The sequence below is a fragment of the Dipodomys ordii genome, unplaced genomic scaffold (genome assembly GCF_000151885.1).
Source record: "Dipodomys ordii isolate 6190 unplaced genomic scaffold, Dord_2.0 Scaffold124, whole genome shotgun sequence".
Lineage (NCBI taxonomy): Eukaryota > Metazoa > Chordata > Mammalia > Rodentia > Heteromyidae > Dipodomys > Dipodomys ordii.
Window position 1 is genome coordinate 184,138 of NW_012267340.1, and position 22,184 is coordinate 206,321.

Here is a 22,184-nt window from a genome sequence, read left to right on the forward strand (position 1 = left end):
CCTGCTCATGGAGGTGGGGAGCTGCAGTAGGGTTGGGCTCTGGGTAGTGCCAACCCTCAGCTCCTGGTCATGGAGGTGGGGAGCTGCAGTAGGGCTGGGCTCTGGGTAGTGCCAACCCTCAGCCCCTGCTCATGGAGGTGGGGATCTGCAGTAGGGCTGGGCTCTGGGTAGTGCCAACCCTCAGCTCCTGGTCATGGAGGTGGGGAGCTGCAGTAGGGTTGGGCTCTGGGTAGTGCCAACCCTCAGCTCCTGGTCATGGAGGTGGGGAGCTGCAGTAGGGTTGGGCTCTGGGTAGTGCCAACCCTCACCTCCCTGCTCATGGTTGGCTCTCGGCTTCTAGCCAGCCATGTTCTGCGGGTTTCTTATGCACCTTAATCCAAATACTTGAAAAAGAAAACTAAAAAGTCTTATTGAACCAATGTCAAACTGCTAATACCTTAAAAACAAAGAGAATTAAGAATGTAGACCCAGAGTTCTCACTTTAATGCTTAGGATTTCTTAGTGAAAATATGCAAAAGAGCCTCCATGTAAGTTACCAGGAACCCTGTTGCAGTGTAACTCTAATTGGCTTCAGGTTACTTTTTTTTCTTAAAAGCAACTTACATGAAATCACCTATTTCTAATCGATCATCACTTCAAAAGACAATAATCTTTCCATTTAAAACTGCAAGTTTTCTAACATGGTAACTAGCAATTTTTATTTTTAAAAAAGCTTGCAAATGCATGTATGATTTCTACTATGTATTATTTCTAATATGTCAAATATATTTACATTCCACCTGTAGATTCTGAAGGCTTGCTATGGTTAGTAATGATCAATCTAGGGATTTCTTGTTTTTACTATGTGATAATATAGAGTATACAATCTCTGTTACATTTTCAAGGGAAGCTGTTAAATTGACTCCTGAAGCTACTGTTTTGGAACAACACGCTCTCATCGAAGGTATAAAAAAATAGCACCAAACAGTCATAAAACAGACATGGCCACTCTTCACTAGAAGGCTGTACTAAGAGTGGTGCCCTGCAGGGCAGACAGAGGCTTTCAGGTCCAGAAGGATGATGTCCCAGGTGGGGCCTGTGCTTTAAAGTACAGATGACTCTTCCTTCCTGAGTCTCATGGGGGTCAAATTAACTCCACTTCCTGTGGTCTAGACACTAACGGTACAGGTAAACCTACTTCGGTGTCTCCTTTCAATATTAGTAAAAACTCATAGCAAAACAGTTGGTAACACATTTGCACTGCTGCACTGTCTGCCATGACTGAGAAATAGCGCTTCTAGCTGGGTGCAGTGGTGCATACTGAGGTGCACTGTGCATGCACGTGCATGGTGTGTGTGTGTGTGTGTGTGTGTGTGTGTGTGTGTCCGCGCACGCGCCTGCACGTGTGAATATATAAGTAAGCAGAGAGATAGAGATACACTGTTCCTAGAAGCCAGGACAAAGTCTGATCCTGAGTTCATTTTTCCATTCAAAAAATTATCTTCTGGCAGTGCTGAAGGCACACACCTACTCAAGAAAGATGGATCTGAGGATCATGCTCAAAGAACCAGAAGGAAAGTCCGTGAGACTGTGAGATTCTTATCTCCAATTAACCAACAAAAATACGGAAGTGGGTACAGTGCCAGCTTTGAGCAAAAAAGCCAAGTGAGATTATGAGGCCCTAAATTTAAGCTACAACACTCACACACACGCGCGCGCGCACACACACACACACACACTCACACACACACGCGCGCGCACTCACACACACTCACACACACGCGTGCACACACACATATGCGCGCGCACACACACATGCACACACACACACACACGTAATTTTCTAAATCTTGAAACTGTCTCCAATCTCACAAGCATGTTTTCCGAATCTAAAGTAAATACACGGGGAACAAAAAGCACAAAGTGCCTATGTGGAATTTACGAAGGTGCTAGACAAATTCTAGGTACCTGAGAATAGCCCGTGGGAGAACCCATGCAGGCTGGAAGCCTGAACATTACCCATGTGATAGTGTGCACTAAACTTGTTCACATTTCTGAAACTCCGTCAACTACCCTTTCGTCCTCACTCCTTACCTTCACTCACTAGGACCCCATACTATAATCAGCAGGAGATAAAAACTTCCTCTTTTTTTGAACCACATTCTTATATTGTCCCATTAAGGAAGAGAAAGAGACTCTTAAGAGTAGTCCTTCCACTGGGCTCCGGTGGCTCACGCCTGTAACCCTAGCTACTCAGGCAGCTGAGATCTGAGGATCACAGTTCAAAGCCAGCCAGGGCAAGAAAGACTATGAGACTCCTATTTCCAATAAACCACCAGAAAACCGGAAGTTCCACTGTGGCTCAAGTGGTAGAGCGCTTACTTGAGCTGAAGAGCTGAGGGACAGCGCCCAGGCCCAGAGTTCAAGCCCCACACCCCCCCTCAAAAAAAAAGCCCTTCCTAAGGTCAATATTGTATTAGCATTAGTTCCCATATTGAAAATTTACTCTAAATTATACTCATGGTAAAGAAGGGTCTGGGACAACTAGTAGTGGAAAGGTATTTTAAAATTGTACCCTGTAACACCAATTGTTTAGTGGCCCTGTTATAACTGCACAATAGTTGAATTATGTCATGACTCAATGTGGCAAGGCTGTTGAAAATCACCAAGCTCTCTCCTGTAATGAAGTGGACGATCTCCTTAGAATACTAAAAGCTGGATCAGCTTTGCAACTACGGTCACATGAACAACAGAATGAAGAAGCCAATGTTTACTGTCTTGTTCAAACACCCTGATGACCAGACACAGGCACCAGGTATGTGGTACTGAGGAATCGAACCCAGGGCTTCATGCATGCAGGGCAAGCACTTTACCACTAAGCCACATTCCCAGCCTTAGCCCAATTTTCATTTAAAAAAACAAAGCCTGACTCACTTCAAATTTAACACACCTCCCTGTTAAGACTCTAACATTAAATGTACGACCCAGTTTTCTCCATGTGTTTGCCATCTAATTATTAAATTCCAATGGTCCAAACCAGGCCCATCTCAACTACAAGTCCTCCGTGCAAGTTCAATGTTCTCATTCCCTCTAACATCCATTCCCTGAGAGAGGAAGAGACTCAGGAACACTACACGGTGCTTACAGCACTGACATTGGTGTTTATTATTTTATAAACTTTTGTCTCTCTGTCCTGTACCCCAAAGCTCTTACTCATCTGTACAAACCAAAAATACCCACCTCCACAGAGTGCACATAAAAAAGTACTTGGTAAATGACTTTCAAATTGAAGCAGGAAAACATATTTAGACATCAGCTTCGGTCATTCAAATGCTTTTCATGAGAAGATGCTAATATAGAAAATTCTGCTAAAGCTAGCAAGCCTATAATATCACACCATAAACTTGGACATTAGTATATAAGCTAGCTGATCAGAATTCTAACAAACACAGCAGCAAATGCAAAAACTTACCTATTGCCATTATGGGTATGCCAGAAAAGTAGGCGGCTGGCCAGACCCCCATGAATGACCTTATGATAAAATGACCAGTTATAAACTTATGGGAGCGATGACTTACCAGGGGTATAGGAAAATGTGTTGCGTACTGCAAGTGACGGAGGAGGTCATAATTAGATGGAAAAATTAAGTCTCTTGGTTTTTCTCTCTTCATGAATTTCTCACCATTCACCGACATCCTTCCGCCCAAGGAAGAGTTGACATTTTCACAGGACTCTCCAGGCATGGGAGAAAAAATCTAAGTCATGTAAAGCAAACATTAGAGATTGTAAGTTAAAGAGGACAACAGCAAATCACAGAGCTACATACTAGCGCTTCAGAATAATGCCTTTTAGAATAACGCCTTTTCCTATGCAACTACTGAGCAAAGCTATGTAGAAATTCTGTTAATTTCAACAGAATTCACAGTCAGAACAGCAGGAGTCTGTCAGGATCATGACTCCACATTAGAAGATAGAAAAATGAAAAACACAGGTAAAAAGAAAAAAAATGGGTCCACACCTCCCCAGGGGCCAAAGATAAAAGGTGACATATCCTTCAAAAACATACCCATATAATAATTAACTCATAAGACACATCAAGGTTTCCATCTGCACCCCAGACATTTCTGTAGAGTTACACACCGAGATTCATAACACACATCACAACAATCCTGAATGAGTGTGCAAGTATGGAGCCAAGGAAGCTATTCTCTAGAAGCTCAAGACACGTGCAGCACATCAACACGGCCCATCATGGTGAAACGGCACCCTCACACCTGAGAGACGATGATCCCAAAAGGAACAAAAGTGTAAACACATAGTCCACTGGGAAACGGGAGTGATGGTATGCAAAGGAGGGAAAGCAACCAAAACTACAGGTGAGCTGAGGTGAGACAGTAGCACGCCACGACCCTTGTGACTTAGGGTGGAGAATGACAGCATCTGCTTATCCCACAAGCACCAAAGTCATCCTCAAACACAGGACAAGAAATAAAAAGGACGAAAAAAAAAAAAAAGAAAATAAAAAGGACGGAGACAAGAGTGGGTGGGTAAATGCCAGTAAGAATTGAAGATTGAACCTACTGGAAACTCCGAACCAAAGTCAGTTTTAAAGTCACTCTTGTCTACTTCATCAAAAATGTTAGTGGCTCCTGAGTCAAGACCCATATGCGCCATAATACTCTGTTCCTGGTGATTGCCAGAGAAAGAAAGTCACATTGTAAATGCTGCAGCTTGAGAGAGCGAGGCTAGGAGGTGGCGCAGCTCAAAACAAATGGACTCAACACCTGACTGACGTAACTGTAGCCCCTCTGCTCGTCACCTTACAATCAGTTTTTTTTTTAAGTGACGCTACACCCTGACAGTGAGATCTTTAAACCCCCTCCCCCAACAATGTCTTTCTTTCGCATTGCTTTAAACAGGCACAATTAGACCCCTCCCAGGAGGAAATTCTAACTTTCAGAACACTTTAAGGAAAGAGCACATAGCTTTCTGATATAAAAGCAAACTGTCCATAATTTCTCCTTTGTCAGGCTGTTCTCAGTCACAAGCTCATCAACTTCACTTAGCATGGAAAACCCAAGACTGTAACTAAGATGTAAGATACCTAGATTATTCAATAACAGAAAATAAAAAGGAGGAGCTTTAAAAACAAGCAAACCTACTCTGGTGAACAAATTAAGAAAAAATGTATTTATTAAAAAAACCAACATTTAAAATCCTGTACATTTGAGGATACAACAAATCTTTAACATTTTCAACTTCCCATTTCTATGATTTATCCTCTTTTTTACTTGAAATTTGAAATATCTGGAACCATGTCCAAAATAGCAGCATTTGACAGAGATGCCACAGTATAAATAATAAGACATTTGAGAAACAGAGATTAAATTTTTAATTAATTGAAAAATAAGATAGCTTCTGACTGAAACATCATTTCCCACTATGTATAAAAGAGTGATATACGTAATGAACAATACATTGGGGAAAAAATGCTCCTTAGAATGAAAATTCAAATGGACTTTTTGGTCAAAGCAGATTCAGTCTGGAGTACAAGATTAAAAGAAAACTAGAAGCTAGAAATAGATAACACTTGAAGCATATCAATTTAATCTATAACATCATTTTTTACAGCTGGCCATGTATCTCTTCATTAAACAGTCTTGTGATACACAAAAGAAAATTCTGGAAGGCAGAGTTTAAATGACCTTTCTGAGTGAAGAGGAGAAAGTACACAACTAAAACTCAATCACCATTAGATCACCAAACTAGCCACTGGAGAAGGTGGTGTGGGCTGGAGGTGAGCATTGCTCACGGGCCGTACCTCCATCCTCCCGTCACGGTCCTTCAAACAGTGCTCATCCATGTGGTCTCCCGCTGGGGACTGCGGTCCAGTGACTGACAGGTCTCCTCGGGAGATGAGGGTGCACATGTAGGCATCATGGGAGAAGACATCATGGCGGATGAACTCACAGAAGAGCAGCACCAGGTTCACAAATTCCACCTTCTCACGCTCACTGCTGGGATCCGCTGAGGACACACAAAATCAATCAGGAAAACACCAACCGCTAAGTCCTAATCACATGTTCCTGCCCTTCATAAGCAACCTTTCTTTTTTCTTAAAACTTCCTGTAATATCTGTGAGGCACCAGCATTTTGCACAGAGCTGACAAGCAGACTCTGAGTGCTCAAACTCCAGGCACAGTTTCTAGTTTAATGACAGCAGTCTCAGCAAATGAGTGCACATAATAATGTGATTATGAAGCACAGCAGACTGCTCTCATCTCAATTTGCCAGTTAGTTTGTGACTATTTATATACCTTCCCTGCATCCGCCTATTTGTGGGATATGTATGTAAATTCTTCAAAGAAGAATTTAACTTTTAAATAGTATTATGGAAAAAAAACAGTAAATATGATCCACTGAGGTTAAAAAAAAAAACACCACAGAAGTAAAAGGACAGAGATGACAGTTTTTAGCTTTTCATTAAATAATTCACATAGTCCATCTATGTAACACATATCGTGACTTTTAATATCGGAACTATATTCTGAGGCTTTTGGGGGGGATAATCTAAAACATTCAAGACTAAGCCTGCAGCACCTATTTACTGGCATCATTACATTCACAAACACCAATGGGAGAGAGATTTATCCACAGCACTGATCTCACGCTAACTTTGACCTAACTGTCTCCTGCTAACCATTATCACAGTGACAAACAGCCTTTGTGTCAGTTATGGGACTTGAACTCAGGACCTGGGCACTGTCCCTGAGCCTCTCTGTGCTCAAGACTAGTGCTCTACTACTTCTGGTTTTTGAGTGGTTAAGTAAGAGTCTCATGCAGACTTTTCTGCCTGGGCTGGCTTTGAACTTCGATCCTCAGATCTCAGCCTCCTGAATAGCTAATATTACAGGCATGAGCCACCAGTGCCTGGCTACAAACAGCCTCTTCACAGAAGAAAGAACAGCTGTTTCCACAGGCTTGCTAAGGACAGGAGGAGACGATGAAGGGGCAGCGTACAACCCTGGGACTTGGGGTGCGAGAGGCAGAGCTGCCGGCTGATGTGCGGGCCACAGGATCTCCGCCACCCTTCCCTTTTCTGCATTACCTACTCTCCACGTTCCACTGTCCAGGTGCTCTAGTACTTTCACTCTCCTCCCATGCCAGAAAGCCACCACACCTCCTCCCCTCCCCTCCTCACGCCCCCCCTCCCCATTCACCTGCCGCCCCTCCCTGCTCTTATTCCTTGCTCCCTTTCTCTCATTCGTCCCTCCTCTCCCTAATGCTTGCTTCCCTCCCCTGCCCTTTTTCTCCTTTTAGCTTTCAATGTATCTGTTGTTTTCTAACTACCTAAGACCTTCTCCTGGATTCTGTCATATGAAAACCTGAGTTTTCACAGGCACTAGTATCGCTTTCACAAATGTTTTTCAAAGCTTACCCACTCTTAAAACAAACCTATTAGGTGGTTGCTTATTCCTCAAAATTTGAATTCCACCAACAATAAAGAAATGACAGAAAAATAGCTAGAGATGACATGAATGTCTAAGACAACATAATGAGGCATCTTTTTTCCCTTTGGGGGAAAAATGCTACTAATGTGAGCTCACTGAAGCATACATTATATTCAGTGCCAACAACTTTAGAGACAAAGAAGAAAAAGAAAAAATTATATAGGCATGCATGCGCACACGTATATACATGTCCACACACAGGTGTGCAGACTCAATCTCTTATCTAAAAAGTAAACTTCACTTACACAATGAGGGAGCCTGTGTATCTAAAAACCTTAGAAGAACATTCTGGAAAACAGGCAAACTGGACCCAGTAAGAGAGGCTGAAGAAATAGACTCCTTCTCATCGAGAGCTTCAGACTCACCACATCTCTGCCGGTTAAAAACAAAAAGCTAGGGTTAATTACAGCAGTAACGAATTTGTCCATTTTTATTAACATTGGAGTTCCAAGATGAAACAGAAAATGACTTTAGATTTCTTTATTTACTTCAGAATCATGTGTCAAAGGTGAATATAATTTCTAAGAGTTGGAAAGAACAACCCAGAAGCATTCACCGCTTTTAGAGAAGTCTCAGAAGACAGCCAGGCCTGCCCTGCACTGTGTGGTGACGGAGGGCATGCTCCTATCCCTGGGCAAAACCACTCAAAATCACCTTGGCACGTCTCCATGCTGAAGGGCTCAAGTTGAAACGCACTCTCCCAAACTATTTGGCACGCATTACTTAATTTGACTATTTTGTGTTTTTGCACTTTTGTCAGGAAGGGGTACTAACGAGTGCATTTGGAGCATCAAATGAGAAAGCAAACCTAATTCTAATATTCTTTTGTGAGTTTAGGGTGGTTCAAATGGCAGGGTGCCTGCCTGGCAAATACAAGGGTCTGAATTCAATCTTAGTAGCACAGTAATAAAGAAAATTGTGGGTAAAATGTATTCACTGACAGTGAGATGGAACATCTTATGATACACAGCTCCAAAGCTTCCATAGTAACTGACACTTTCTTAAACTCTGAGTTTACTAGAAGATCAGGACCAAGGCAGTTTAGAAACATTCATAATCTTGTTTTCTATTCTTTGTAAAATTCCTTTGATCATCCATTTTCGTTACTTACCTTTTTTTTTCTTTTTTGCTCAAGGAGAACGTTGTACCACTTGAGCCACAGAGCCACTTACAGTTTATTCTGTGTATGTAGTACTGAGGAATCGAACACAGGTCTTCATGCATACTAGGCAAGCACTCTACCACTATGCCACAGGCTCAGCCCCGACTTACACTTTAACATATTCATCATACTGAATAAGATTACTAAGATATTGTTTATCCAAACCTCTAGGTTTAAAGGTCAAATTTTTAAATTTTGCTTGATATTATCTTAAACAATTCTGAGAAAAATATGTCTTTAGAAAAGGGTACCTTTAAGGCCTATTAAAATTACTAGGCAACCTACGAGTGAAAGCCCTTCTAAAAGCATCCTGCACACAGGTGCTGGGGCACACACATACACGTTCTGGGAAAAGAGGTGTAAAAGAGAAGCAACCTTACAGAGGCAATGAATACCGGCAGGATTCAAGTTCCACTACTGGAGTTTGTCTCCGAGTAGTCACTTGTAACATACAGGAAGAAGCAGCGAAGGCTATTTCTAATGTGTTCAGTATGTAACAGGTTGACTGCTATACCTTGGCAGCAGTATTTTCTTTTTTCTTGTCAATACTGGGGGTTTGAATATTTTCAAGTTCTAATTTCAACAATGTGCTCTTTTGTTTTTGGTGAGCATAGCATTCCTAACAGGAGGAAACACCTGTAAAATGTTCTTTCCATTTCATTTTTTAAGAGCTTCACAGAAGTCAATGTGTTATCCACAACACAGAGAGTTTCCACGGTTCACTGAGCGTGTTCTGGGGGTCAAGGGCAAAACCCTGAATGGGCAGGCAAGTTCACTGAATGAAACAACAAGCAAAGTAGCTAGAGTGATGTGTTGTATAATGAGGAGGAGAGTGTCTGAGGAGTCTCGGAGGCAGGCTTCAGAACCAGTGGTCAGGACTTCCCTGGCTTGGGGACTGGTTGCCTAGAAACCTGCTCAGCAGGCAATGCTCCTGAAACAGGAGCACCACAGGCAAGTCTGCATGCCAAGTCTGGGGAGAAGAATCTGCCTTAGAGAAGAAACATCAAGGGCAAACGCCCCAAAGTGCAAGTGAGTTTTCTGTGTTGGGGGAACACAAGGAACAACTTTAGGGCTAGAGCCAAGACCAGGAGATACAGGTAAGCAAAAAGGGCCAGGCCATGGTAATAATACTCTCTAGTGATCTAGTTACATCTCTAAAAGATCATTTTGGGTCCTGCACAGAGGATGGTGGAAAGGAAGAGGGAAGCAGAGAAATTCAGGAGGCCAGGAAGTTCTCCACGTGGTATGTCTGAGGACCTCAGCACACCACACACCTTCCCTGTAGCCATCTCTGCCAATGCTATGGCAGAGAAGGAAGCTTGTCTGGAAATCCCCCTTCCACAAAAGCTACTGTTGATGAAGTTAGCTAAGAGTTTCTCCTTTGGGGCTGGGAAGGTGGCTCAGTGGTAAAGTGCTTGCCTTGCATGCATGAGGCCTTGGGTTTGATTCCTCACCACATAAGCAGAAAAAGCCGGAAGTGGTGCTGTGGCTCAAGTGGTAGAGCGCTAGCCTTGAGCTGAAGAGCTGAGGGACAGTGCCCAGGCCCAGAGTTCAGGCCTCATGACCAGACCCAAAAAAAAAAAAAAAAAGAGTTTCTCCTTTATAATGAACATCTGAAGTTTAAATGGCTCTGCCTAACACAGGCAAATATACTCTCAAAAATATAAACTGGGGCTGGGAAGGTGGCTCAGTGGTGGAGCACTTGCCTTGCATGCATGAGGCCCTGGGTTCAACTCCTCAGCACCACATAAGCAGAAAAAAAAAAGCTGGAAGTGGCACTGTGGCTCAAGTGGTAGAATACTACCCTTGAGCAAAAGGAGCTCAGGGACAGTGCCCAGGCCCTGAGTTCAAGCCCCAGGGCTGGCAAAAAAAAAAAAAAGACATCTTCTTTAGATTGATACCCCTTCCCTTTTATCAAGAGAAAAGAAAAGGTGAGTATAGTAAGGGTAAAAGAGAAGTCACCCTCCTGCAGTAGTGTGTTAACCTTATGAGATCCAATAAACAGAAAGAAAAACTTACCTCTGCCTCAATTTCTGCTTGTCTCTTCTCCAAGAGTTTGGCCACAGCCATGGCCCTGTGCTTGCCTGAGCGTTTGCAGCTCACAGCCCATTCACATAACAGTGTCACCACAGCTTCATCATTGGGAGCAACCTGAGGACCAGGGCAAAGAAAACCCACAAAGTCAAATGCTCCTTCACTCAACAGGAAGCGGGGAAGGGAAACAACAAAATGCTGAAACAAGGATACAGGTTGACCCATTGTAGCAATGAGATGTATAAGACACTATGTTGAGAACCAACTTTACAACTTGGAGGGGCGGGGGGGGGGGGGAAGGAGGAGTTGGGGAGGTGGGAAGAAGGGATGGTTAACAATGCTCAATAAGAAATGTACTCATGACCTCACTCATGTAACTGTAACCCCTCTGTACAGTATTTTCACAATAAAAATATATATGAAAAGTCAGGGAGCGAGCAACTTCTGTTTCTGAAGCCTTAAAGCTTGCTTGCCATATTTCATTACAGCAGTGTTAGGAACTGGGCCCAAATAATTTTTAACTGAGGTATAAAGAGTAAAACTTTAGCCATGAAAAAGGAAGTATCAGTTACAATAAATTTTTGACAATTCTCGGAGAATTACTTTCCTTGTAGGCAGATGCCTTTACACACAGCCATAACCCAGCCCACCAGTCCCCTAGAACTCAATTTCAAATCCACACAAAAAGAGAAATGAGCAATAAAAACAGCTGCTAAAAAGTCTACATACTTCACTGTGAACACCGAGCCCTCAATTACCACCTCATCCTACCCACAATCCTGTTAGAAATCAGGTGACCGGGGGAGCCAGAAGGCTGACAGGAGACCCATCCCTCAGGAACAGCAAATGCAAGGAGTGGAAGCCAAGCATCAAAAAGGAACAACTGCTTTTAAGCAGGCCAGGCCGGCAAGCAGCATAGGACCACGCAGAGTACGCCAGTGCCCCTCATCACGGGCACTAGAGGTAGGCAGCCGTGACGGGGTGAGGAACTCAGGGACCCAGGTGACAGGAGCAGCAGCTGGAGGACAGCAGAGACGCTGCTTCTCTGCTTCCCTTGGAGTGCACACACCAAGCGCTGGAACACCAACTGCAAAGTTGTATTCAATGTCTTCCCATGTGTGAACCTTATGCCAGACACAACGCATGATCACAGTTTCCCCTCCAATGCCATGTGAGCAGTTCTCAACATTGCAGAATCTCAAGTTCGGGGAAGAGGACAATGCAGCTACAAGTGCACTTCTGGAAGAAAATTCACACACCTCTAGCCCAAGGTTTCCTGTGGATTCTGAGAAGAAACAGCAAATACTTCATATTGTGAAATCAGTTTACTCCAAACCTATTTATTCACCCTGCCCTCAACTTAAAAACACATGTTGACTCAAAGCAAGTTATTATCTGGAGCAGATACCTCCAAGGGAGCCCCGGGTCTCTTCATTCAACTAACGTATGCAAACTTCTAGTATGGCACTGAAAGCAGAGACACAACTGAGAAGCAGGAGCTGACACTGCCCACATCAGGGTGGGCCTGGGGCCTGCTGCCACCCACTATCTGTGGGATGCACTCTTTTGTTTAGCTTATCCACTCTCCTTCCCCGTTCTCCAGTGCATCAGGGGTGGGCCTGGAGCCTGCTGTCACCCACTATCTGTGGAATGCATTCTTTTGTTTAGCTTATCCGCTCTCCTTCCCTGTTCTCCAGTGCAGAAGAGGCACAGACTAGGGCTGTGCCTCAGTGGCAACAATGACAGGAAATGTACTCATTACCTTGGTCATGTAACTTATTAAAAAAAAACTTGCTGAATAAGTAACCATAAAGGTTTTAGCATTTTTTTCTGCCAACTACAACACCCAAGCCGTGGTACATAAGGCAGTGAGAGAGAGGGCTAAAAACAGTGTGTTCCACAGGGAGAGGGCGAGTCGGAGCACTGGGCACAACTGCCCTCACTCCAGTGACCACGCGCAAGTCCCAGTTGTCCCATGGCTTCATCTGACGCATCACAGTTCCCAACTGGCTTTCTCCTAATAACGAAAGCAATCACACCCATCTGAACCTAGTACCCCTGTCTCCTTCGCTCTGCACAGATGACCTCCCTACTCCCTACAAGGAAGTAGAGAAGACCAGACGTTACATCAGCAGTTCCAAAGAAAAGAGAAGGGAGAGGGTGAAGTGGGAGTTTCCCAAGCAGTAGTGGTGAAGTAGGCTGTGCTAGCCAGAGCCGCAGCAGTCCTCGACACCGCTTCCGGTACAAGCAAGCTCAAAGCCACTTCAGCCCCCTGCCTTGGTTCACATACCAGCTCCATCATCTTGGCTTCTCAGATATAACACTGGTAACAGTGGCTATTTTACTTTTATTCACAACAGCACCTTCTGTCACAGTCCTCAAAATGCCGTTTCCTTCGAGATGAACATGGTAGGCACTGTACTTATTAACAAATGAGGGTGCTGGACACACATTCTGCAGTCAGCCGGCTCAAGGTCACACGGAGATGCTGTGGCTCACACACAGACCTACACATTCATTCAGTGACTCTGCTGTGGAAACCACAGTAAAAGTAAACGGAAGGACAAAACGTCATCATTTCCAAACCATGTTTTAAAGTAATTCAGTGTTACATATTACAGACGGTCTGGTCACTCAGGTTATTTTTGTGGCCAAATAGGTGATCTGTCTGGTTACAAACAAAAAATCTATTTTATCCTCTCACAGAACAACACGTTAACCACAAAATCATGGTGCACTTGCACGCACCGTCTCTTTCCAGTCAGCCAGGGTCCCATGAGAGGCCTGCTGGTGCCTTGGTCTCAGTCCTGGGCACACACTGCCCTCTGGTGGGCTTTTCTGGGAAAAACTCTCTATGTACATATTACCTACACCACCACAATAGTTTTGTCTATTATAAACTTTTAGATGACTGCAGGTGTAGGGTTTTATTTGGGGGGGGGTTCTAATCTATTCCATTGATCATTGTGTCTATTTTTGTGCCAATACCAAGCTGTTTTTGTTATTATGGCCCTGAAGTAGAATTTGAGATCTGGTATTGTGATACGACTCGCATTGGTTTTACTTTTTTCTTTTTTTTCTCTTTTGCCTACAATTGTTTTGTTGTCTTCGGCTGTTCTCTGTGTTTGGATTGTTTTCTCTATATCTGTTAAGAACGTCATTGAGATTTTGATGGGGATTGCACTGAATTTGTATATCCTCTTTGGCAGTGTGGCCATTTTCACAATATTGATTCTACCTATCCCTGAACATGGAAGGCCTTTCCACTTCCTGGTGTCCTCTTTGATTTCTTTAAATGTAGTAAAGGGCTGGGAAGGTGGCTCAGTGGTAGAGCGCTTGCCTTGCATGCATGAGGCCCTGGGTTTGATTCCTCAGCACCACATAAGCAAAAAAAAAAAAGCCAGAAGTAGTGCTGTGGCTCAAGGGGTAGAGCGCTAGCCTTGAGCTGAAGAGCTGAGGGACAGCGCCCAGGCCCAGAGTTCAGGCCCCACAACTGGACCAAAAAAAAAAAATGTAGTAGAAACAGAAGTTTAATGTCTACCAAAGTGAAATGCTTCATTCCTCACTTAAGATAGATGAGCTTTAGTGAAAACCATGAAGAGGGTGTGATTTATTAAAAAAAATATCACAGCATACAATTTGCCTTGCTGTTCAGAAACATAACAACACAATTTCTGACCTTGTTTTCAGTTTCCCCTGAAACACCTGTGGACAATGTGAATTTCCTTGAGAGAACGAGGCAATGGTTCTGAAGCTGGATGTAACAGTCAAGTAACAACAGGCTGAAGTACTCTGATGGATTTGGCAACTTAGCACAGAAACTCAGCAAACCTCCCTATGAAAAAAACAGAGTGCTTTCCAAGCCCTTTTATCTAAGAACACCCTATCACAGAGACAGCTGCACAGCACCTATCCGGACTTGGCCTCAGTGAGCAGAGAACTTTGCAGAACAGTATCAGCCTGCTCTCTTGTGCGTGTCAACAGAGTCAGTCACAAGAGGCAGAGCCTCCAGTCTGTACCTTGCTCCATCTGATGCTGGACCCTCCCTACTTGACACCTACAGTCTTGATCCTGGTCTGTAAGCCCTTCTTAGAAGGCTGCTATGGGTATCAGGCTCACATAAGGCAGGAGTAGTCAAGGTTCAGGCCTTTTGTTGCTTCACCTTTCATTTCCACACAAGCCCCCAGAAAAGAAGTCTGTCTCCAAGAAGATTCCGACAACACTTCCTTGAGTTTGCACCTGCCCCCCACACCTGCCATCCTCAAGCCAAACCAATAGCACTGTCTCCTCTGTCAAGCTAGAGAAGTATACATAAAAAAACACACACACACACACACAAAACACACAGCTTTCTTTATTGGTTCTGAATCTCTGTATTTAAAGATTTCTCAGACAATTACCACAAATTTTCACAGACTGCCTTCTGCTATCAATATACCTTCCCTCTAAATTAAGCCAAAGCATGTTTGTATAAAGTCCAATCATGAAACTATAGCAAGCTAAAACTAAAATGAAGAGGGATGGTAAAAGATCCAAGAGAAATCTTTCCCACTGGTCTCTTGACACAGTCAGCCAAATATGGCTGATTTTTGACTCGTCCAACAGAGAAAGACCTCCAAGGCCACGCACTTCCTAAGACATCATACACGTCACAGAAAAAGCTGTCCGAGATTAAAGAAAGAGAAAGAAATAAGCAAGCGTCTCTTTTTGTCCTGTTTGTTTGTACGAGGAGGTAAGCAAGGGCACAGAAATGGAAGGACAAAGGGTAAACAAATGCAGCAGTGACATAGTGTCACTAGACACTAGCATGAAGATGAAGGATAAACTTGTGGATAGGGACAGGAGAGAAAAACAAAGAAGGGGTGAAGGAAGGGGTGACACTGTGCGAAAAGAAATGTACACATTACCTGACTTATAAAATGGTAATAACAACCAGAAAATATTTAATTAAAAGAAGCTAAGGAAACAAAAGGCAAAAGAAGAAATAAAATATTAACTATACCTCCTGGTTGTCTTTGTTTTGGTTTGCCCAGAAAACCTTATGATAAAGTGTCTCCATTGAATTGCTGGGATCAGTTCGGTCAAAACAGTGACGATCCAAGACCTCCAGTGTGTGCAAAACCCGACCAATTGTCACCCCTAGAGACAGAAAGTAAGCAGGCAGCTAAAACAGACCAAGTGAAGCCAGATAGCGGAGTGTAAAATCATCACTATGTAAGGCATATGTATCATTCTCAGCATATACTAAGAAGCAAAGAACTGCCAACACCACCCAACAGGACCTTCCCCACACAGCCATAGCCGAGGAATGGCCTCAAATCGATGCTTCCTTTATTCACGTGGTTGTCCAACACGCCAAAGCACTCACTCTTTTGTCGTGTTCTGTACCTGCTGTTGACTCTTGGCACTTGTCAAAAGACCACCGAACTTCCACTGCACGGCCTCTTTGTTTTATCTGCTGCTCAACCTCATAAATCCTTGCCCGAACCTGAAAGATAATTGCTTCTAATTAACTTGTGCTTCAGGCGCCACAGTGGCTGTCTAAAAATCAAGCTTTTCTGCTAGAATAGAATTCCCTAGAGTGAGCCTCAATCTTCAGTGCAAGGTAGGGAAAAATGCAGAATGCAATCCAAGAAGTTCATTGATTATGTTTTACATTGACACATGGTGACTCAGTGTCAGTTTTGGATATGAAATGTACATGAACACCTAGCCAGGTGCCGGGGACTCACACGTGTAACTACTCAGGAGGCTGAGATCTGAATATCCCAGTTCGAAGCCAGTCTAGGCAGGAAAGTCTCTGAGACTTCTACCTCCAATAAACTCAGAAAAAGCTGGAAGTGGCGTTGTGGCTCAAGTGGTAGAGTGCTAGCCTTGAGCCAAAGAAGCTCATGGACAGCACCCAGGCCCGGAGTTCAAGACAAAGGACTGGCATAACATTTTTTTTAAAAACTACAAAAATATTAATAAGTGAAATATCTCTAGGACACCAAAAAGAAAGGTACAAATTTTAAAATACTCTCGGTAAGCCACTGTCTATTCAAGAAAGCAAACTACCAACATTTATGTAATTTAAAAACTGGTAAAAAGGATCTTACTGTATTATTAGGTTTATTCCAACTCCTGAGGTTCTATTTGCAAGAATCCTTGAAGCAACACAGTACTAATGGTGTAACAGTATCACAAACTGCTATTATGGGAATATGCTCACGTATTAGAATCACGACCAAAGTTATTGTCTGGATGACAGAACTGTCAACAACTACCACCCAGCATGGGAACAAGGAGCAACCCTCAGGAACCTCTGAGGGTCAGAGAGGCAAAAGAAACCCAAGGTGTCCAGGGAGTTAGGGGAAGAGCTGGGAAAGATGCTCAGGTACCCCAGGTGCTAAACTGAGACTTGGGCCGCTGGCCTGACACCTCTGGAGAAAACAAAACAAAACTTCCACCAACCCACTGAAGTGGAGGACTACCTGCTGATTGAAAGCTGTGTTCCCGCCGGGCATGGGGAGGCTGGAGGGCGCCACCTGCAGCAGGTCCAGGGGTGAGCCTGGGGCCGTGCTCTTATTTTCGTTGGAGGAATAGTTCCACACCAAGGCACTTGGGCAACAGAGAGTGACAGTCTAAGAATGGAGCAGGGAAAAATCCAGATACTCAGAGAAAGGAGAAACGTGTAACAAGTTTCACAGTAAATATGACACTTTAGCATCGCTATAGAGTATTCTCCTACTAAAGTACATTATCAACTTTTTCCAAATGGCAAGACAAACTAAGAATTATTAATTTGAAAGGGAAGAAGTATAACCATTGAGAAATTAAGGAGTAGTAACATTTATTAGCTATCTTCCAGCATTGGAAACTGTCACTTCAAATGACACAGTAATGAGAGCATTTAAGTTCTAAGGTTATAAAATCTAAGTTAATCTCTTTGAAATCAGTCAAGTAGCACAACAAGCCATTTCCTAAATGTGAGGAAGGCAATACCAGAAGTTAGCAAACTTTTGTATGAAAATCCAGACAGCAAATACTTTAAGCTTATGTGTCACACACTCTCCTCTTCTGATATTGTTTTAATAATCCCTTGATTTGTACATTATTTACTGACACAATGTCCTTTATGTGATCAGTCTAATTAGTTAGATGTCACACCATTCTCTGAGCTAGGTGGTATTCCTCCAGTTCTACCAAGCAACAGAAGAGATTTGTCACTGGCTCAAGTCTGGTCCCTGCAACTGTGCTCTGAATCCTTGTGCTACCCTGCTATCCTCTGAACACTTATTCAGCACCCAAGTAGCTGTTGATCACTACAGCCTCCCCCTAGGAGGGAATGGGACAGGAGTTCTCATCCTCCACTAACACATGCGACACGAAGTTGCAGAGAAACATCCGGTCTATGGTGAGTCTCACTACCCACTATGCTACCACACCCCTGTCCACAGTACATGAGCACAGAGAACAAAGGCAATGCAACACATCCTGAGGCCTGAAAGACATCCTTGTGTAGAGTAGATGGCAGATGCAAAGAACTTAAAGTCCCCGAACTCCACCAACACATCTGTCTCCACTAGTCCACACCCCACCGCCTCCCTTCTGCCCAGGCAGGCACAGGCTGTCATTCCTGATCATATGCCTGAAGCCAGCATACCAACAGATGTCCAAGGACCACATAGGCATCAGTGTCTGACAGAGGACCACAGCCCGATAAGCTGTCTGTCCCGAAGAGCAGTAACGCAGCTGACCTTCTGTATGTGTGTTCAGTGAATGATTCTGACTGCCCAGTGGCCTTAACAAAGTACCACTGGGATACCTCCTTCCAAATAGATGCAACAAATCTCAGCCTCCATACAGAGCAATACATTTCAGGAAATTCATTAGACTTAAGACATGATAGCTGAAAGTTCTATTTTCAACCCACTGTTTCCCATGCCAAATTTTAAAATAAACAAGCCGTGGACTTACCTGTAACATACAACTGAGTCCATAAACCAGGGGGCCATGTTGTGCACAGGAAAGGAAGTCCGAGAATGCCAGCTGCACAGGGATCACGCCAGGGCCGGGGGGCCCGGGGCTGGGGGCCCCGATGCCTGCAGTGCCTGGTCCCATCATCATGTGAGGGGAGTGAGCAGCCAGCAGGCTGGGGCTGTCACTCAGCAGCAAAGAGAGACGCCGGGCACAGAAGTAGGCAAGACGTCGGGACAGGTAGGCTGACTGAACAAATTCATCTGAATACTGAGGAAAAGGAGCGCAAATAACCAACACAGACCTGAAACTATGTGGACCAATACCATCCATCAGAAATACAACGTGAGATACATACATAAATTTTCTGATAACTATTTTAAAAATAATAGGCAAAATTAAAAGAGTAATATGTTGTAATTATCCCAATATAACCAAAATGTTATCATCTAAATACAGATCAATCTGAGGAGTATTACCATATACACTTTTTTGCACACTAAATCTATAACCTGATGTATGCTCTAAACACAGTTCACACTGAGCACACTTCCAGTCCAGTGCTCGGCTGCCCCTTAGGAGAGGGCACAGCACTACAGTTCCAGCGAGAACTGGGGTTCACCAGATACTCTTCCATATCACATGCTCATCACATGCAGGTACTCCTCCAGGAAGAAAAGTTTTGACAAGACTCACCCAGATAACCTCAACTTTCACAGTTCTCAGACAAATCATTATATTCTTTAAATGAGGTAATTTGTTTTCTTTTCACAGTCTTTGTGAACAAGGATACAGTATGTAAAGAACTGCTTGCTTAGTACAGACATAGGAAAGAAAGAGTGTGGATGAGATTACATGAAGATGAAAGCCACAAAGTTAGTTAACACAAATGCTGCAATCCAGTAGAAGCATCTCATGACTTCATAGATCAGAGCATTTAAGATGTTTTTCCTTCTGTTTCAACAGGAATGTTTTTCTATCCCTCATGACTTAGCTAGTCATTCTTATTAGTCTCATGTTCTGCCCATAAAAATCAACTGGCTCAGGGCTGGGAAGGTGGCTCAGTGGTAGAGCGCTTGCCTTGAATGCCAGAGGCCCTGGGTTCAATTCCTCAGCACCACATAAGCAAAAAAAGAAAAAAGCCGGAAGTGGCACTGTGGCTCAAGTGGTAGAGCTCTAGCCTTGAGCTGAAGAGCTGAAGGACAGCACCCAGGCCAAGTTCAGGCCCCACGACCGACAAAAAAAATCAACTGGCTCAAGGTGGCATGTACCATACCTGCAACATTAGTGGTAACAAGAGTTTAAGAAGATCGTCATCCATTGGTCTGATTTTCTCTAGAACATCCAAGATCCATGTAAGATATTCATGCTTTTCCAGCATTCCTTCCTTAAATGAGCAAAAATAGTACAATAACAATGTTAAAGAAAAACTAAGTTTTGAAAGGGACATTATCCTTCTTTTGCTTAAGTGTAACTGAACCATTGTTTTACTAATAGAGTAAGACATGGTTTCACTAATCACAGTCCCAATTCTAAATATATTTCATATATTTGGTTTGGGGTTTTTGCTCCTTTTATTTGGTAATCTGCTTCACTCTAAACAGTAAATTTAACAAAAACTGAAAAATAAGGAAACTCAGAAAGTATCATACTCCCAGGACAAATTGGACTCTGGCAAGATTTTAATTGAGGGAATGTGAATGAACTTAAGCTCACAGAGGAGATCTGGAACCGGTGATAACTATAAACAAAAGCACTGCTCAAGTATATTATCATCTCAACAAAACCTGTACCCTTAGGAGCCTTCCTCGCTATTCTAAAGTGACTGGGATTACAGCCTACATATAAAAATAAAACCTTACAGAGTGCTAGACTTGAGCAAAAGCAGCTCAGGGACAGCATCTAGACTCTGAGTTCAAGCCCCAGGACTAGCAAAATAGATAAAACTTAAAAATCAATTTAATGCAGGATGCTGGCAGCTCACACCTATAATCCTAGCTACTCAGGAGCCTGAGATCTGAGAACTATGGCTCAAAGACAGCCCAGGCAGAAATGTCATATCCTCCAATTAACCACTCAAAAACCACAAGTGAAGCAAAAAGAGCCATGAGTTGAAGCCCCATGGCTGACAGAAAAGAAAAAACAAAACAATCACTTCAGTAATTATATAAAGAAATAGGGGAAATGCACAATAAAATCATATGTAAGTAGTCCAACATAATCATTCTAAAAAGTACCATTTCTACAGATCTTCAAATCCCCCTGGGCGGAGGCGCTCCACCCATCCCCTGCTTTAAACCCACACACTAGAGCTGTGCCCAGGCTAGCCAAGGGCTCTTGTGTGACATCCCCAGCCATGCCACTCATCTTGGCCAACACTGTAAGCATCCAGTATCAGCATTCTTCATCCACTACCTTCATACACATACACACAGAAATAAATGCATTGTTTCATGGCATTCTGAGTGTCTATATTCGACGTCACAATATACTTTTGTACTATGATTCAAGAATGAATCTTCTAAACAGAAACAAAGAGCTGTGATTTCTTACGAAGACACCCTGGCAACCAACTTAGTAATTAATTAGGAATTCTGCCCTGTTCCTGGTAACTTTTATGTATTACTAGTGATCTACTACAATGGTTATTGAGACTTTATATAAAAACATTTAGCTGATAAGCTATAGTTGCTGTATTTTTACAATTACAGTAACACTATATTTGACAAGACTTTGAAGAAATATTTACTTGATAATTTCTAGTTTTAAAAATACTGAGAGTAGTCAGGTGCTGGTGGCTCATGTCTATAATCCTAGGTACTCAGGAGGCTGAGATATTAGGATCACAGTTCAAAGTCAGCCCAGGCAGGAAAGTCCATGAGACTCTCATCTCCAATATACACAGAAAAGGCTAGAGTGGTGCTGTGGCTCAAATGGTACAGTGCTAGCTTTGAGCATAAAGAGGATCAAGAACAGAGCCCAAGCCCTGACTTTAAGCCCCCGGACTGGCAAAAAAAAAAAAAAATCAAAAGGGATTAATAGTTTATTTAACAGACAAAAAAGACCTAAGTGGTGCTGTGGCTCAAGCAGTAGAGTGCTCACCTTGAGCTGAAGTGCTGAGGGACAGTGCCCAGGCCCAAAAGTTCAAACCCCATGACCAAAAACAAAAGACCTAAAATGTAAATTAGCTCTTAAATACAAGTCTAAGACATATGTGAACTTTTAATAAAAGAAGATTTGTCGATCTGAATAAACAAACATGTTTAAAATAGATAAAGCAGAATTTTGCATTGAAGTATAAGAGATGGTAAAAATAATCTAGCTACTCAGGAAGCAGATATGTACAGATCTATAGGCAAACTAATCCAATTGGCCAGTAAAAATCGAGAAGTAGAGGCGTGGTTCAAGTGGCAGACTGCCAGCCACAAGCAGAAAAGGTCAAGTGAGCGCTCAAGACAGTGTTAAAAACCAGGCAAAAGAAGGGAGAGGAGAGGGGAGGAGAGGAGAGGAGAGGAGGGGAGGGGAGGGGAGAGGAGTGG

General features: G+C 43.1%; 2 protein-coding genes across 2 annotated transcripts in view; one reads left to right on the forward strand and one right to left on the reverse strand.

The window, feature by feature from the left end:
• Positions 1–771, forward strand: part of Gpr171 (G protein-coupled receptor 171) — a 9,578-nt gene extending 8,807 nt beyond the window's left edge. The window contains exon 3 of the mRNA XM_013029916.1: positions 31–771. The gene's annotated coding sequence lies outside the window, so the exon portion shown is untranslated. The remainder of the gene's footprint in view (positions 1–30) is intronic.
• Positions 1–22,184, reverse strand: part of Med12l (mediator complex subunit 12-like) — a 196,917-nt gene that overhangs the window by 153,935 nt on the left and 20,798 nt on the right. The window contains exons 6-14 of the mRNA XM_013029865.1: positions 19,922–20,032; positions 18,646–18,915; positions 17,160–17,309; positions 16,075–16,174; positions 15,689–15,825; positions 10,672–10,803; positions 7,736–7,862; positions 5,801–6,006; positions 3,558–3,734 (exon numbers count right to left, since the gene is read on the reverse strand). Coding sequence (XP_012885319.1) covers positions 3,558–3,734; positions 5,801–6,006; positions 7,736–7,862; positions 10,672–10,803; positions 15,689–15,825; positions 16,075–16,174; positions 17,160–17,309; positions 18,646–18,915; positions 19,922–20,032 — 1,410 coding nt within the window. The remainder of the gene's footprint in view (positions 1–3,557; positions 3,735–5,800; positions 6,007–7,735; positions 7,863–10,671; positions 10,804–15,688; positions 15,826–16,074; positions 16,175–17,159; positions 17,310–18,645; positions 18,916–19,921; positions 20,033–22,184) is intronic.